Source organism: Haliotis rubra, unplaced genomic scaffold (assembly GCF_003918875.1).
Source record: "Haliotis rubra isolate DU_JTF1 unplaced genomic scaffold, ASM391887v1 Scf1502, whole genome shotgun sequence".
Classification (NCBI taxonomy): domain Eukaryota; kingdom Metazoa; phylum Mollusca; class Gastropoda; order Lepetellida; family Haliotidae; genus Haliotis; species Haliotis rubra.
In genome coordinates this window covers 82,095-101,081 of record NW_025765451.1, presented here as the reverse complement: position 1 = coordinate 101,081, position 18,987 = coordinate 82,095, and the positions used below count along the sequence as shown (strand labels likewise).

Sequence of the window (18,987 nt, the reverse complement as noted above, 5' to 3'; positions counted from 1 at the left end):
TATCGACATTGAACACAGAACCGATACCAATGACCAGTTACTAACTTGGTCAGGGTGGCAGGACACTCTCCACTGGAGAGTACCAAAAGACCGAACCGAGCACGATCCTTAGAATGCGTGTCAAGTCGGTAATGGCGAATGAAGGCGTTCTGCCGGCTCCAAAGAGCGACAGAACCGATCTCTTCATTGAGCAGTGCCGCTGTGTACTGCCAACAAAGCAGCATCTGCCCTACCCAGTCTGCCTTCAACCCCTTGGGGGAAGGTAAACCTTAGCATTGTAACCGAACAATTATGGAAACATGCCTACAAGATAAAGTCTGCTTGCTAGCTTGCTAGCAGACTCCCCAGTCTTCCCTCCACCAAACAGAACAAATGGGTACCCGTACGGATCCCTTTCGTTCATTCGTTATAGTCACTCCAACGGGTGAGCAATCGAAAGATCGGTCCCCGGTGTGGAAGGCTGTGTAAGGGGTGGAAGTTCGATATGAACAGTCACGTGGAAAGCAATATCGAACTGAGAGTGGTAGGTATCCGGGAGGCGAATATGGACATGATCAGTATAAATACTGTCAGTGTCGGGTCAGTGGGTATCGCATGGATGTACCCGACCCTTCTACCAGTGCTCACCACAAGTAAAGCCGTCTTCCACGTCAACAAGTGAAGTGAGTGAGACGATATACTTGAAAAGTCAGGGCCAGACAGCCAATTGAGAATAATTGGCAATTTTTAGGTGGGCTGGGTTGCCGCCGAGGCGGTCGAACCCTGTTCATGCCAGTTACGAAGTGCTGTACGAGAGGGTGCTGCCTAGGCAGAGCACCATCGAACGAGGTGTGAAACGTGGAAATAGTCATGGAGTACCCGGGAATTTTGGAGGTCATAAGGCTCTCTACCAAAACGAGGTAAGAGCAACTCCAATATACGAACTAAATCCGCAGAATAGGGATTATGAAATCCCCTATCTGCACACCAGCGTGCCCCAGCTATCAACACACTGAATGGGTGTCGAATCCCGCCTCGAAGACAGAATTGTGTCTGCAACGGCTGCAGGAATTCCACGTGTCTGGAGACCAAGCCACCCAGTGAACCTGAGGATTCGGGTGTGGTGCCCCGTTCAGAGTGAGAATACCTGGCTGAAAAGGTAATTCGAATCCCGGCGTGCTGGATCGAACACCAACCTGACTGTTGTCAATTCCAGCACATTAATATGCAGGTTGTGACTTCGTCGTCAAGAGACTGCAGGTCGGCCAGAACATCGCCCCAACCCGGGAGGGATGTATCTGGCTGGACTGAGAGCGACGGTGTCTCCAGGGGGAGCCCCTTGGAGAGACGCCCGACGTCTGTCCATTTGACTGCGTGAGGTTGACAATTCGGCCCAGTTTCATAAGAGTGACCAACACTGATCGTGAGGTTCCCAGACTCAACTGTTATTCTAAAACCCCGATGAGCCAGTCGCCTAGGTAGGGTGACAACACCGGCACTCGATCTGGCTATCTGGGCTGTAATAAACATCAATTTGGTGAATACCCTTGGCGCCGTAATGTAGCCTAAGGGGAGCACATGAAACTGGTAGCACGTCCTGTCGAAGAAGAACCAAAGGTAAATCTTGAAATCAGGGTGCAATGGATGAAGGAGGTACGCGACCTCAAGGTCGATTGACGTGCGCCAATCCCCTGTCTCGACAGATGAAATCACTGAGCACGGTGTCTCCATCTTGAAGGACAGTACCTCTATTAACTTGTTCAGCTCTCAGATGAGAATGGGTCTGAACATTCCGTTCTTAATGGCAACAAGGAAATAAATGGAGTCAAACCCCACATTTTCCTGACCATTGGAAACCACCTCGATGGTTGCCTTGCCCAGCAGAGACTGGATCTCGGCACGGGGTATTTTCGCCTGGCGTGTCACACTTCTACCGGGGTTTGTGGCAGAATACAGTAAACCCCAGCAGTCGGCAACATAACGTTTGCTGGTGCCTGGGCACCTGAGGGATTAACGAGAAGCTCGACAGACTTCCGTATTCCTCGAAACAGTCCTAGGCGCCATAGGCCCATAACCGCACTTATCATTTGGCTGGCACAGCTACAATGCAGTCCCTGGCCAGATGAGAGTTGACCTCCGTCAAATGCTGCCAAAAGTCGCCAATGAAAAATCACTGGCGCTCTTTCCCCTTTCCACCAGCTCCCTCAGCAGAGCTGAGAGATGCGCCGAGTGGAGCATACAGCGTTGAGCTGTTAAAGGGAAAGAACGGCAGACTGACGGTAGAGTGTGAGGCCTTTCCCGGATGCCTTGCTGGAAGCAGGCTTCCCTCCAGGAGGCGAACTCCAACGGTTCGGGTATTCGACGTGGACAACACCTGAGGCAACACAGCAGCGATCTCGCACTTGCCTCAGGGACGAACCTACTCAGTGTTAAGTTCAAAGTAGCGAAAAGAGCCAAAGCTCAAATCGACTTGTCCACTGTACGAGCTGAACCCCGGTTCCGAGGCACATGGGAGAAGCCTGATAAATCAAGGTATCCCAAGCACTCAGACAGACCTCAGAGCGTCGAGGTGACCGACACACCCGGCACACTTGATAGCTTCTTGGTCAAGGCATCGATAGACATCAGGCCGAGACCTGAACTACCGGCGCCAGGAATCTGCGCCCTACCAGTGCCAATGCCCGGGTCGGTGCTACTCACGTGGTTCAGAGCATCCGCAGAGCCGAAGCTCGGCGGTTGTAAACCGAACCCTGATCCCGAGACACGTAGGAGTAGCCTGATAAATCAGGGTTCCCCCAGTACCGTCTCCAAAAGCGCACTGAGCATAAAGTCAAACATAGCCTATAGCGCGCCATGTAAATACTCATACATTATATACACACAATATATATATATATATATATATATAAGTGCTCTGGGAGTAGCCTGACAATGCAGGGTTCCCCTAGTGTACACGGGTAGACCTCGGTGCGTCGGGGTGATCGGCAGCTCGGTAGCTCCGTCACACTCAACAGCCTCCTGGCCTGGGCGTTGATAGACATCAGGCCGAGACCTGAGTTAACAGCGCCGCGGATCTTCTCCGTACCAGGTCCGAAGCCCAGGTCGGTGCTAGTCCAACCCTCAGGCCCTGAGACACATGGGAGTAGCCTGGCAATGCAGGGTTCCCCTGGTGTACACGGGTAGACCTCGGAGTGTTGAGGTGATCGGCAGCTCCATCACACTCAACAGCCTCCTGGCCTGGGCGTTGATAGACATCAGGCGAGACCTGAGCTACCGGCGCCGGGGATCTGCGCCGTACCGGGTCCAAAGCCCGGGTCGGTGCTAGTCCCAAGTTCAGAGCATCCCCGGAGCCGAAGCTTGGGTCCGGACCTCCCCCAAATGATGCGCCGGTGTAATCGCGTAGACCGGGTACCAATCTCCTCTCTGAGTCTGGAAACGACGTCTGAGATAAGAGCGTGCACTGACGATCTCAGCTGCTGCTATAAGTAAGAAATCAATCGTAAGTGTAGCAACATTGTTTCTGGGGGAGGAGTAGGCGGGGGCACGATAAAGGGATTTCCTTAGAAACCTTTCATCAAAAATTATCCCCCGCCTGAAGCAGATTAGTGAAAAACAAAATCTGCGTGTCTGAAAGAATGCGTGCGAGGCACAGAAAAACAGGCAAGAAACACAACCTCGGCCACTATGAGCCATGTTGTGTGTATGAAATGTGCATATGTGTAACATAACACAACATAACAGGAATATTGACGCAAGGGCGCTTATTATGAACATCCTTGATCGTCGTGAGCGTCCTCGGCTAAACACCGGAGGCACACCTTATGACCATCCTGTGGCGGTAGTATGCACGGCACAATGCACAGGGCTTAAACTGCAACAAACAGAACCACGCGAGTGTTACTAGCAGGGACTGTGGAGCAGCAAACATATAAACACAAGTAAATAGCAATAAATAAAACGCATGGGCGATATTTAAATGCTACAAGCTACAGCCATTTAAATACTAAACATACAATGCAAAGCAGAAAAAAGGCTAGCCGCACCTGCGTGTACATACTAGTGAGTAAAGTTGAGTGATACGAAACGAACACTCTTATTTATCAAAATTACTCAACAACGACTTACCACAAATTCGCTGAAAAGAGAGAGAATTTAGGCAAGCCTACCATATAACATGCAAACATAATATATGAACTCCCTACTACAAGCTCCCAAGAACATGTAGCAAGGAAACCATGATCGCGCGGTCCGCCATTTTGCCTGCCACAAGGCTGGAAAACAGAGAATCCACGGCAAAGTTACAACAAAAGATGAATGAGAATATCAACATATGACGTCCATCTAATGCCCGTGCGTAGAGAAAGGAACCATACATACAGATTGAGACTCTTTTACACTCATCGTAACGGCAGAAGAGCAAACTCGAAACGAACACCACGCACGTCAATTCAACAGAACGACAACATAAAAAGTGAGGTATGAGGTAGACGGCTAGAGTTACCTGTTCTTGGCTGTAGGGGGTCTGGTGGGACCCTGTAGGGGTGGTCTCACAAGACAAAACGAGTTTTTTGTTTTGTAAATATTTTTATTGAAAAATATAGTTACAACTGTTGTGGGATTTAAAAATGGACATTTTAATGCTTATATGTACCCCAAGGAGGACTTCTTCTGAAAAAAGAATTGAACATTGGGAACCGAAGGTTGTGACAATGATTCACGGACACCCAAGACCTTAATTTCGAACACTCTTCAGAATAACTCAATCCTGAAAGAAGACCATGGAATCTTAATGTCTAGACTGCACAGGTTATGTATGTCAAACTGTACAAGACTTGTACACAGCTAACAACCAACTTATACAGTAATATTTGTCCACAGTGCACAGGCATAGCTTAACAGCAGAGACAGACACACATACTAGCTGTTCAGAAGAGAGCAATAGTTCCATGTACAGGTTCCTACATCAGGGCCCCGTTCCAGCAATCATAGTGTTAAGGTGGTCATACCTACCATGTTTTAACATAGACTTGCGATAGTCGTAGCACTACGATGAGTTTGTCAAACAGGGTTAGTTAGATAGTGAGTGAGTGAGCGAGTCAGTGAGAGTGATAGGCATATGGCGGCGGTTTGTAAATAATCGAGTCTGGACCAGACAATCCAGGGATCAACAGCATGAACATTGGTCTACACAATTGGGATAGGATGACATATGACAACCAAGTCAGCGAGCATGACCACCCGATCCCGTTAGTCGCCTCTTACGACAAGAATGGATTACTGAAGATCAATTCTAACCCGGATCTTCACAGGTCGGGTGCTTTGTGAGGGCATGAAAGGGCAAGGCATTTCAGAAGCACAAGTGTCCATGTTTCAGTAAAGCCTCAGTTTAGTCTTTCTCTGCGACATGGATGCTGGATGCATTGTTAGTGAGGACATTCCACAGGGTTCATGCATGCAACCCAGGTTTTATTCCACAAAGTGATTGCAGTGCTGAGACAATCACAAATCCCATACTTTAGCACATTTATATGACTGTTGTAGTGGTAAGATCTTTGTGGAGTGAGTGAGTTCAGGTTTACGCCGCCTTTAGCAATATTCCAGGAATATCATGGCGGGGGACACCAGAAATGGGCTTCACACATTGTACCTATATGGGGAATCGAACCCGGGTATTCGGTGTGACGAGCAAACCCTTTAACCACTAGGCTACCCCACCGCCCCAGATCTTTGTGGAACTGGGTGCTGAATTCTTGTTCATCTCTTTATCAGTTGCACAAAGTTTTTAAATTAAAAACTCAGGTGTGGGATTTGTGGGATTTGGCATCTGGACAATGAGGACTTGCTGACACTGAACTTGATGATATGGACCTCATGACTTGGAGTTGTAGACCTTACAAACATGGCAATGTGGACCTAATGATTTAGGAATGTGGACTTTTTTACTTATACATGTTGACCTTATGGTTCAAACATGTAAGACATGGTCTAGACATGTTACGTCTTGAAAATCCAAATCCAAGATGATCTATATTCTTCACAAAGAATGCCTTGCATGAATACAGATTCAGCAAACACAGAGACTACATCTGAGCACTACTTTGAAAGAGTACGACACAAACTGACTGGAAGTCTATATATTGCTATAGAAGACAAAACCACACTGAGAACTAACCATCACATCAGTAGGTACAATACCCATGCAACACTGGCCTGTATACCTCCACATGCATACACACGCCTACAGACACACTGCAATACCTTGACCTAATCTACAGACACACTGCAATACCTTGACCTCACCTACAGCATCCGTTGTAATACCTTGACCTCACCTACAGCATCCGTTGTAATACCTTGACCTCACCTACAGTCTACACTGTAATACCCTGACCTCATCTACAGCATCAGTTGTAATACCCTGACCTCATCTACAGTCTACACTGCAATACCCTGACCTCATCTACAGCCTACACTGTGATACCCTGACCTCATCTACAGCCTACACTGCCATACCCTGACCTCATCTACAGTCTACACTGTAATACCTTGACCTCACCCACAGCATCCATTGTAATATCTTGACCTTGTCTACAGCCTACACTGTAATACCCTGACCTCATTTACAGCCTACACTGCAATATGCTGACCCCATCTACAGCCTACACTGTAATAACTTGACCTCATCTACAGCCTACACTGTAATACCCTGACCTCATCTACAGCCTACACTGTGATACCCTGACCTCATGTACAGCGTACATTGTAATACCCTGACCCCATCTACAGCCTAAACTGCAATACCCTGACCTCATCTACAGCCTACATTGTAATACCCTGACCCCATCTACAGCCTACACTGCAATACCCTGACCCCATCTACAGCCTACACTGTGATACCCTGACCTCATCTACAGCGTACATTGTTATACCTTGACCTCATCTACAGCGTAAACAGTCATACCCTGACCTCATCTACAGCCTACATTGTAATACCCTGACCTCATCTACAGCCTACACTGCAATACCCTGACCCCATCTACAGCCTACACTGTGATACCCTGACCTCATCTACAGCGTACATTGTTATACCTTGACCTCATCTACAGCGTACACTTTAATACCTGATACCTGACCTCATCTACAGCGTACACTGCAATACCCTGACCTCATCTACAGCCTACACTGTTATACCCTGACCTCATCTACAGCCTACACTGTAATATCCTGATCCCATCTACCGTCTACACTTTAATACCCTGACCTCATCTACAGCGTACACTTTAATACCCTGACCTCATCTACAGCCTACACTGTAATACCCTGACCTCATCTACAGCGTACATTGTTATACCTTGACCTCATCTACAGTGTAAATTGTTATACCCTGACCTCATCTACAGCGTACATTGTTATACCCAGACCTCATCTACAGCCTACACTGATATACTCTATCCTTCGAGTGGGAGAACCTAAAAGTGATGCAGCTGAAACCTACAGGCACAGGAGAGACAAGATAAACCTAGACTCACAATCAGATGGAACTGGAATTTGTATCAATCATTAGCTGAGAGACACAACACTGCACAGCAAATTGCAGCTTCAATGCTTTCTCCATGAGATTATCTCACTATCCTGATAAACCACAAACCCAGAATTTATGTGAACATAGTAACTACTGGACCACCTATTAGGATAAAGCCAACTGGACTGCTAGCCCAAAGATCATCTACTTTACACTTAAGAACTAAAGAGCTGAACCCCACACTATCATTATGAAGATTAATTACTGCAACTCTCGTAACTGGCTTCTGCAGAAATCAAAGAAGTCACAATCAGAAATTTTGGAACTCTCAACCCATTTTCAAATTTTAGAAGCCTGAATATGTATGATATACTGAGTCACAATATTGAGATAGTTCCAGCTGTTAGTCATGCAAATGTTTAGGGCTGTCACCTGTGATGTAATGAATAACCAGTTGTTAAATATATACAGCTTAACTCTATAATTACTTCAAAACAGCAAGATTCCATCAGAGATAGTTTTGTTAATATTAGTTCCCACAGGGCTCGTACAAAATTTTAATTTTAAAATTCAAGGCCTTTCTAGGTTTTCAAATTTATCTCCCCGAATTTCAAGGGCATACAATATAATATTTTATTACCCTTATTACAGTGGTCCATACGATAGGTCACACATCTGATTTTCAATTTGATATTGATTACAGAATAAACTTGAGCACATTCAGCCAAGCACTGAAAGGGAGATAACTCAATGGTTATTTTTGTAAAATGTACTTTTAACTATGACTATCTCTTAGGTACTTTAATAAAGATGGGGACTGAGGTACTTTGATGAAGATGGGGATTCGTCAAGACGATTTAAAGGCTTTCCAAGGCAGATAACCCATTTTAAAAAACCCCAATTTCAATGAATTCAACCCTGTTCAGAAAAATGCATCTGTTGACAGACATATATGAATCTAACCATATTAAACCCTAATTGTTAGTCCAGTCGAGCAAAAGCTTAGCAAATCAAACATCACAAATATCCTCCAACTTAAAGTATGGCGAAATGTCATGCACTAGCTAGAACTGGCATGCATGTCATCCAATTTGTAAAAAAGAAGCAAGTTGATGAATACACACTGTTGACCAGCATTGCAGCATTAGTATCCATGCAAATAGTCACAGATGTTTCAAAGGTAAACCATTTTGGACATTTGGAGACATAGTTTCCCTTTGGGAGACTCATACTTCAATTTGGAGGAGATTTGTGCTGGCACGAGAACCCATAAAAACATATTAAAGTGAGTTTAGAATATTCGTAAAACAACTTAAACAATAAATTAAATAAATCGAAAGTTGAATGAAATATGAAACAAGCAGCTTGTGTGCACAGTTCTGTAATGATGTGAGAGAACTTTTACAAATGCTTCGAGCAAAGCTGATTTTCGCACTTGGTGTATGTAACACAAAACTGAAGAGCACTATACGAACTATTAAAGATTCTTGAATTAACTGAATTATGCACTATTTCAATGGCTGTTTGTGTGGATTCTGGTACTGGCAGAGTATAGGAAGCTTCAAGCAGAACAGCATTCTTACTGGAATATTTATTAGCATAATCATCAGGCAGTATCTGTTCATGCTTGTATGGAGGAGAACGGATAGGAGAGGACACAACGGGTGACGTGTGTCCTGACTGCCCGCGGCTGGTGGCACCTGAATCTGATCCCCCTTCTGTTGATAGACGGCGTCGGTACAGCGCCTCGTGGCTCCCTCCAAGGGAGTTCTGTGGCTTCTTCTTGTTGGATCTACAAGTACAAGATGGGCGAGTGTGGGAAGTGGAGGGGGTGGATGGCAATTAAAAGTACTTTACTGTTTGAGTGAGTGAGTTTGGTGTAAAAGTAAAGAGATTGAGTGAGTGTAGTTTATTTTACTCTGCTTTTAGCAATATTCCAGCAATATCAGGGGTGGACACCGGAAATGGATACAAATTTTACCCATGTGGGGAATCAAACCCGGGTCTTTGGTATGATGAACAAAGACTTTACCCCATCACACCAAAGGCATTTAAGATTATTGCACTTACATAGCAATTGCATGCACATATATGTGTGTTTGTGTGACCCAAAAGCCTATTTATAACACTAGACCACTGAGATATGGATGCCACAGTTTACCATGGCTTATCTGCTCAAATCGAGTTGGCCAGTTATTGTCAAATTCCTTGGATACTGAGGCAAAGTAACAACAAATACAATGACGAACCCATGATCACACTCTGCAATATTTCAGTTATATATGATATTGGTTGTGAGTGATGAGTCTGGATCCAGGGATTGATGTCATGAACAGTATCATCTACACAATTTGATTCCGATGACAAACAAGTCCCCAAAGGTGACCTCTGATCAAGTAAATCTCCTCTAACAACAAGTGCCACTTGACAAGGACCAATATTCTTACCCATAATCTCCACAAGTTTGTATATTACAGTGAGTGAGTGAGTTTAGTTTTACGCCGCACTCAGCAATATCCCAGCTATATGGCAGCGGTCTGTAAATAATCGAGTCTGGACCAGACAATCCAGTGATCAACAGCATGAGCATCGATCAGCGCAATTGGGAAACCGATGACATGTGTCAACCAAGTCAGCGAAACTGACCACCAGATCCCGTTAGTCGCCTCTTACGACAAGCATAGTCGCCTTTTATGGCAAGCACATGGGTTGCTGAAGACCTATTCTACCACGGATCTTCACGGGTCTTGTATATTACAAGCTTCTATAGCAACTTACTTTATAGGATCTATCTCAATGACTCTGTTGGCAAGCTGGGACTCGTGAGACTTGCTCTTCGTGATGGTCACAATATCTGGAAACAACTTCAAACTGCGAGCAGGTGGTGGGGTACCTCTAACCTTGGCCATGCCCCGGCCCCCCATGTCTGCCACCAGGGGGTGGAGTCGGAGGGGGAGTGTACTTCTCCTTTATGTGCATGGTGGGGAGAGGGGAAGAAGGAGTGCTCTGGGGAGGGGTGGGAATTTCAGTTTGGGTGGACCCAACAAGCCCCTCTGATGGGAGGGAGGTTGTTGAGGGTCTCTGGTGGAACTTGGGGGAGTTCCCGTTACATGGACTGTTGGATGCTGACTTGCTGGATGTCAAGCCAAGCAAATCGGTAAAATGCCAGTCTCCGTATGTATCCTCCTGCCCTTGTAACTGCATCTCTGCAAATACAGAAACAGCGGTCAGTTATACAGAAAAGTAACCATCAATCATACCTTGTGTGGATTAGGGTGATTACAAAAGTTGAACACCTCACAAAACAGGATCACGTTCACCTATAAGAACACTGCTTGAAGAGGCCACATTGACCAACTTCTGGATTAAAACAACCAATTCATCTTCAAAACATCCATGCACAAGAGAAGTAAGATGCACAATGAACCAAAATGTCAACACAAAGTCTTCATCTTCTAGCTTAAAGAGTTAGTGGGTTTAGTTATACGCCACACTCAGCAAATTTTCAAGCTATATGGCGGCAGTAAATTATCGAGTCTGGACCAGACAATCCAGTGATCAACATCATGAGTATCGATCTACACAACTGGGATACAATGACATGTGTTAACCAAGTCAGCGAGTCTGACCACCCGATCCCGTTAGTCAAGCCTCTTATGACAAGCATGGGTTGCTGAAGACCAAATCTAACCTGGATCTTTATGAATGGGCTGCAATTAATCCACTAGTAGGCGTAACATCACACTTATCACAAATACTTGGTAATGAATATGAATGTTGGGCAATGAATACAATAAGTCAGAAGTTGATGCATTATCAAATATAAACAGTAACCATATGATAACAAAATGAATATTTGACCATGTTTTCACCATGTTGATAATGTTAATTTATCACGACGATGACCAGTGATCAATGACCAGATTACTCTCAAATTACGTATGTAAGAGTGTTGGCTATTATCCTCCCTGGCCTGGAAATATTCCATTTAGCATATCTTGTTTTGATAAAGAACACACAAATTCAATAGAAAATACTCCTATAAATATATGCGATGCTACTGATCACGAATAATGAATTTATGAAGAGATACAGTTCAATTCACAGAAAATACATATTTCAGCTACACGATGATGGCCTGTAAATAACTGAGTCCACACTATCCCAGTGTGAGCTCCTATTCACAATGTTGGGTAATGATATCCTGGGTTTGACGTGATGTACAAATGTACAGGCAGAAAACCCAATATACCACATCCAAAGTCATTATCTGAATGTACACTACAATACACCATTTCAATACTTTACAGGACCCCTTGCATCAAGGACCATAAAATATATTTATAGCAGTCCCCTGGACACCCACGTTTGTATGTCAAGGTAAAACCCTGGATATCACACAAAAATAGCTAGGGATATATGTAAATTGTGAAATTATGAACAATGATCTATTTATTCATTGACACACTGTTAAAATATCAATCATAAAAATACCAATATCCCTAACTTTGTTTGTCCAGTATATATTCTTGCCATCTAACCCAGAATCTCCATGTGGACCAGTTGAAAGTATTCTACTTTGCCTAAAACAAAGCAACACTGTCAGCAATGTACACCTCCTCACCTGTGCAGTTCTTGAGATTCTTGAGAGCAAGGTTGAGTCGGCGAGTCTCATCACTATCTGCCTGATAGCGCGCTAAGAGAGATGCCACATCAGCCTCCGACATCTCCAGCAGGCTGTCCAGAGTTATCCCCCTTTCCCTGATGCCCTGTACAGGAACAAACGACAAAGTGATCTCAGCACTAAGATGCCTCCCATACCTTACCATAGACTTTTGAGTCATAGCGCTGAGGTAGTTTTGTACAATAGCAGCCTTAGTACCAGTGTACAAAGGGATCATAGTGCTAAGGTCATCCTAACTCTCATACACTACCTTAGATGTACAACAGTCGTAGCACTATGGTTGTTTCCGTATAACTTTGACCAAGAAATACAATTATAAAATATATATCAACAAAAAAAAGGTGTAATTTTGACCCAAAAAAACTCACAAAATGTTTCCAGGGGAGGAAATAACTTTAAAATTTCTAGTGTACTCCGGAACAGTGGCACATGTAAAATTACTTGCCCTGATAATTTTTCCACTATACCGGCCATTTTCTAGTTGATTTTTTAAAATAAACAACATAATTAACATTGGAAAGTCAACTGGACACTGGTACAGTGTGATATACAAATTTGCTTGCCTGACAGATAAAAAACACAGGACTCGGACGTCGGGCAATGGGTTATTTCCACCCATGGTTTCACTGGTTTATTTGGGTGGGTGACAGTGTTAAACAAATTTTCATTAACAACAGATGTTTTCCTTTGCAATTCATTAACAAAACGGCATACTTTACACACTATAAATTGGAATCCCTAACTGTCCAACCCCATTTTGGGATTGCTGTTATCAGAACCATAACATTATTTTTATGGTCTTTAAATGATGAAATAGGATCTGTATGTACAATAAAAAGTAACTCACTGTCAAACACTGAAGCTCACATATTTAAGAAATACAGTTCAGTCTACCACCATGTAGAGTGTAATAAAACATACTTTCGCCCTGAACTATTATAACGTTAAAGCACGAGGACGCTTAGGCTTTTGTTAACAAGGGCACGTATAATTTCAAGGGGGCAGACTAGAATGGCGCAGTGATGCCAAAACAGAGTGACGTAATGCAAAAAGTGTACATGATCGTCTGATAAAGTACTGTTGGCGCCTTTGATCTTTCACCGAAGCATCTTAGAAATTGCAATATGGGGAAATGGCACAAATGTCTGTCAATGATCATGTTGTGCAGGTTTTGTCTAGGTTTTATACAGATTGCACTACCCTGAATCACGTATCAAAACAGTGGGTGATAGCATGAGCAGTGACCTATGCTGTCGGAGTAAAATCAGCTAGATGATGCAAACAACTCAAAGTCTTGTTGTACGACCTTGAAGACTAGCAAGATCTACTGTGTACATATTCTACCTCTGGACTGGCTCAAGAACCCATTCACCTGGCAAGTCAAACTGTGCTCCAGGTTTACCTGACATAAACCAGGGCTCCAGATAAGGGCCGTATCGGTGTATGTACAGATATAAAATAAGCACGATACGGCAGGAAATAATTCAGAAAGCGTAGCAGATATGCACCACAAGATTGGTGTACGGTCTTAGAATCATTTACAGAAGTTATTACCTGAAAAAGTATTGTTTTTGTTAATGACCTGTTTACACAAGAGTAGCAATGTTGTGGTTCATAAACGAAACACAAGATTACTGATACTCCATTTAATTCCATTCAGTTCTCTAAATGTACTCTTATTGTTTTCCAGTACGCATATGTTGAAAAAATAAGGAGTACGTACTCCTGATCATGAAAAAATCTCTGGAGCCCTGATAAACATCTATTTGTTGTAATGGTATATTATATATACACAGCAAAAAAAGTCAAGCACCCCCCTGATTTTTCTCAGAGGGGTGAACTTCATGGAAGCATGGTATGAAACTGAGAAAAAGAAGAGAAGCAAAACAAATTTTAATTAAAAGAACAATCATTTGGTCATTTGGAACAGAAGTTTTGTAACGGTATGAGCACTAAAAGTGCATGAAAACAAAGAGTGAAATTGAAATGGAATTGCATCCAAAAGACATGTGTGTTGAAGTATCATCAGTTCAAGGTCTTGGGGTGTGCCACCCGGTAAAAGCAGCTTAAATAAAGTGGATCAGTGTCCCAGTAATCACAAAACATCAGTTACGTGTGCTGCCACCACGTGCCTGAATAACTGCAGCCACTCTTCTTGGCATACCCCTAACCAGGTTCCTTAATTGTTCCATCGGTATCCGCTGCCACTCCTCGTGAAGAACTGCCTCCAGATCCCCCAGGTTTTGTGGAGGAGGATTCCTTCTTTGTACCCGACGCCCCATGATGTCCCAAACATGTTCAATGGGATTCAAATCAGGAGACATTGATGGCCAGGGAATTCGTGTCACAGCATTATTTGCCAGATGTTGGTTTACAGCATGTGAACGATGAGGTCGTGCATTGTCGTCCATGAACAAGGGTCTTGTGGCAAGTCTGTGGTCATCGAAATGATCAATAATTACAGGATCCAGAACCTCCTGAATGTAGTGAGCACCTGTGAGTGAACCTTGTATAGTCACCAAATCCAGTCTACAGTCGTAGGGAGAAGCCTCCCCAAACCATTCACAGATTCCCCGCCAAATGGTACTCTTGGCAAAATGTTCTTGGGGGCAAGATGTGTATTCCTAGTCCTCCATACGCGGGCTCTCCCATCCACAACATGCAGGAGGAAACGACTTTCGTCGGTCCAGTGTATTCTCCTCCATGATCGTAGGTTCCACCTCTGCCTGTGCTGACACCATAACCTACGCTGGCGGCTTGTGGTGATTTGTGAGCTGTGGACGCCTGATGACCCTTCTGGCTCTTAATCCAGCAGCTTTGAGGCGGTTTCTCACAGTCTGGTTGCTCAAGCAGCGATGAGGTAACCAGGCCTGTTTCAGAAGGGTGCTTGAACCAAAAGGCTGGCGTCTCACATGCCGTAACAGAGCTCTTCCTCCTGGGGCGTGGTAGCTTTTGGTCTTCCAGAACGGGGAAGGTCCTTTACATCATTTGTTTGCACATACTTCCTCACCAGACGGCTTATTACGGTGTAGTGGAATCGAGTTCTTCTTGCAATTTCCTTGTAAGAAAGTCCTGCCCGATGAAGTCCAATGATCTACCATCTCAATGCCTCGGAAATTCTCCTTCGTGCCATTGTCAATCAGAAGTGCAAAAACAGTGATCATGAAGTCGTTACCGATCCTTAAATACCCAATGCTTGTGGTTGTTTGAAACTTTGGTGTGTGCAACACATGGGTGGCGGGATTCACGTGCATGTGGCTGCGTTCGTGAGAGACATTTTCTAATCAGTAACACCTTATTTTATCACCAATATACCACTCTTTGATTTGCCATCATGAGGACTGAAATTTTGTTCCGACATATACCGATAATTCAGCTTTAATTTGAGGGGTGCTTAACTTTTTTTGCTGTGTATATATGTGATTAAGGTAACGGTAAAGGCAAGGTCAAGGTCAAGGACATATTCTACCCAGCATAACAATAAGGTGCACACAGAAGGATCCAATGCCCTCAATCTGTTCTACCAGGTATCCTTCAGGGAACATGCTGAGGGTGCAAAGGTCTTGATTTTCATACCATGCACTCTTCAAGCTACACACATAAGGGGGCAACATCCTTGATCTGATTTTGAAGTGGCAACTTTTGGATACTCCTAAAAGTGTGTTTGCCACCTGGGCTTGCTCTACCTAGTATCATTCAGGATACACACAAAAAGAAGGTGTATGATCATGTCCCTGGAACTATTCTGTCTTTCACCATTCAGGGTACATACAAAAGGGTGCACCTCCCTGGACCTATTCTGCTTGGCACGATTCAGGGTACAAACAAAATTATGCAGCATTTTCTACCAGCCACCATTTGGGGTACAGACAAAAGGGTGCATCCCCCTGGACCTTTTCTACCAGGTGCCATTCAGGGTAGACACAATAGAGTGCATCTCCTTGGAATTATTATAAGAGTCATCCTTGGGGTACATGCAACCAGGGTAGAACATCCTGCACTGATACTACCAAGCACCACTCATGGCAGATACTAAAGGGTGCATCTTCCTGAAATATTCTACCAGGCATCATTCCTGGTACATGCAAAAGGGTGCATTTCTCTGGAACTATACTACCAGTCACCGTTCTGGGTACATCCAAAAGGATGCATCTTCCTAGGCCTGTTCTACTCGGCATCATTCCGGGTACACACAAAAGAGTGCATCTTCCTGGGCCTGTTCTACTAGGCATCATTCCGGGTACATCCAAAAGGGTGCATCTTCCTGGGCCTGTTCTACTAGGCACCATTCGGGGTACATACAAAAGGGTGCATTTCTCTGGAACTATACTACCAGTCACCATTCTGGGTACATCAAAAAGGGTGCATCTTCCTAGAACTGTTCTACTAGGCATCATTCCGGGTACACACAAAAGAGTGCATCTTCCTGGGCCTGTTCTACTAGGCACCATTCCGGGTACACACAAAAGGGTGCATCTTCCTGGGCCTGTTCTACTAGGCATCATTCCGGGTACACACAAAAGGGTGCATCTTCCTGGGCCTGTTCTACTAGGCACCATTCCGGGTACACACAAAAGGGTGCATCTTACTGGGCCTGTTCTACTAGGCACCATTCCAGGTACACACAAAAGGGTGCATCTACTAAGGGTCTACTGTTCTACTAGGCATCATTCCGGGTACATACAAAAGGGTGCATCTTCCTGGGCCTGTTCTACTAGGCACCATTCCGGGTACACACAAAAGGGTGCATCTTCCTGGGCCTGTTCTACTAGGCACCATTCGGTACATACAAAGGGTGCATCTTCCTGGGCCTGTTCTACTAGGCATCATTCGGGTACATACAAAAGGGTGCATCTTCCTGGGCCTGTTCTACTAGGCACCATTCCGGGTACATACAAAGGGGTGCATCTTCCTGGGCCTGTTCTACTAGGCATCATTCCGGGTACATACAAAAGGGTGCATCTTCCTGGGCCTGTTCTACTAGGCACCATTCCGGGTACACACAAAAGGGTGCATCTTCCTGGGCCTGTTCTACTAGGCACCATTCCGGGTACATACAAAAGGGTGCATCTTCCTGGGCCTGTTCTACTAGGCACCATTCCGGGTACATACAAAAGGGTGCATCTTCCTGGGCCTTATATACTAGGCATCATTCCGAGTACATACAAAAGGGTGCATCTTCCAGGGCCTGTTCTACTAGGCACCATTCCGGGTACATACAAAAGGGTGCATATTCCTGGGCCTGTTCTACTAGGCATCATTCGGGGTAAATACAAAAGGGTGCATCTTCCTGGGCCTCTTCTACTAGGCACCATTCCGAGTACATACAACGAGGTAGAGCATCCTGATCTGATGCTACCAAGCACCATTCAGGGAGCAGCAGCTCAGGCAAAAGTATGATTGACATTAAGTGTTAAAATAAAGAAGCTGTAATATTTCAATATTTCTGGGGACCCCTGGATTCTAATCCAACAGGAGAAACCCTTCTTCCAACACACTGCAGTGATCATTCTCCTGAACTACACTGTATAGTGGTAGTAATTCAGACCAGGAAGTCACAACAGGTGGTACAATAACATCATTCAACAGTATTTCCTTGGCCTCTAGTATGAAGGTGTTGCCACTTCCTGATCGCTATCATCACAAGGAAATGTTGCCGATGGAATAAGCTTCCTAAACATGGACACACCTTCGACCAGTTATATCCTGAACCAATAGCCTGAGACAGTGTCAACAACAGCTGTGTCCAGTCGAAATATTATTTGTCTGAGATTACCACTCTTGGGATGATTTTAGTTCATTTCACTTTTGATAAAACCCAAACAGTGAGTGAGTAAGTATGGTTTTACACTGCTTTTGGCAATATTCCAGCAATATCATGGTGGAGGACATCCGGAATGGGCTTCACACATTGTACCCATATGGGGAATCGAACCTGTGTGTTCAGAGTGAGGAACGGATGCTTTAACCATTAGCCTACCCTACCAGCCCTAAACCCCAAAACCGCCATATACAGTGTTCACGAATGGTGTTTCGAAGTCACAGGACATTTCAGGTTTCAGATGTCTGTCTGACCCATTGAAAATGCACAGGACCCATGGAATAATATTAAGCACACATTTCAGATTTAATATTTCTTATAATTGACATTGAAATTATTAACAAACATAAGATTTATAAACAGCAAACAAGTGTCACATGTCACATAAAACAACTTCAGTCAAAGTCATTGTGAAATATACAGTCAGACACTGGGGCTGGCGGGTTGTAGACTTCTGTCTGACCGTTGGCGAATCTGCCGGATTTGTCAGAGGGTCAGACGCTATTCATGAACACTGCCATATAGCCGGAATATTGCTGAGGGCAGTGTTAAACAACAAAGCAACTAAACCCCAAAGAATACACTTATTTACATATATAACACATCACTTGTATATAGCTCACAACCGTGTGCGAGCTTCACATTATGTCAGAAGCACACATGAAATCTCCAAATCTCCATCATCTTAGCTGACATAGAATATTAATATTATTGTGCAGAATTCCTACCTGCTTTTGAAACTACTAGTCTAAAGGACTGGTGACAATAAAAATTACCAAAAGTCAAAGGTTTCGTTGGTCGCAAATACATAGCATGAGTTTTTTCTAGTGTCATTGCCATTGAAATTCCTTGACCAAACATCTTAAATTAATGAACACTAGAAATGGGCTTCACACATTGTACCCATGTTGGGATTCGAACCCGGGTCTTTGGCGTGATGAGCCAATGCTTTAACCACTAGGCTACCCCACTGCCTCCGAT

General features: G+C 44.3%; 1 protein-coding gene across 1 annotated transcript in view; it reads right to left on the bottom strand.

The window, feature by feature from the left end:
* LOC124270289 (kinase suppressor of Ras 2-like) overlaps nt 1–18,987 on the bottom strand; it is a 51,462-nt gene that overhangs the window by 28,712 nt on the left and 3,763 nt on the right. Inside the window, 4 exon segments of the mRNA XM_046705329.1 lie at nt 9,085–9,293; nt 10,280–10,425; nt 10,427–10,707; nt 12,126–12,270. Of these exon segments, the coding sequence (XP_046561285.1) occupies nt 9,085–9,293; nt 10,280–10,425; nt 10,427–10,707; nt 12,126–12,270 (781 nt within the window).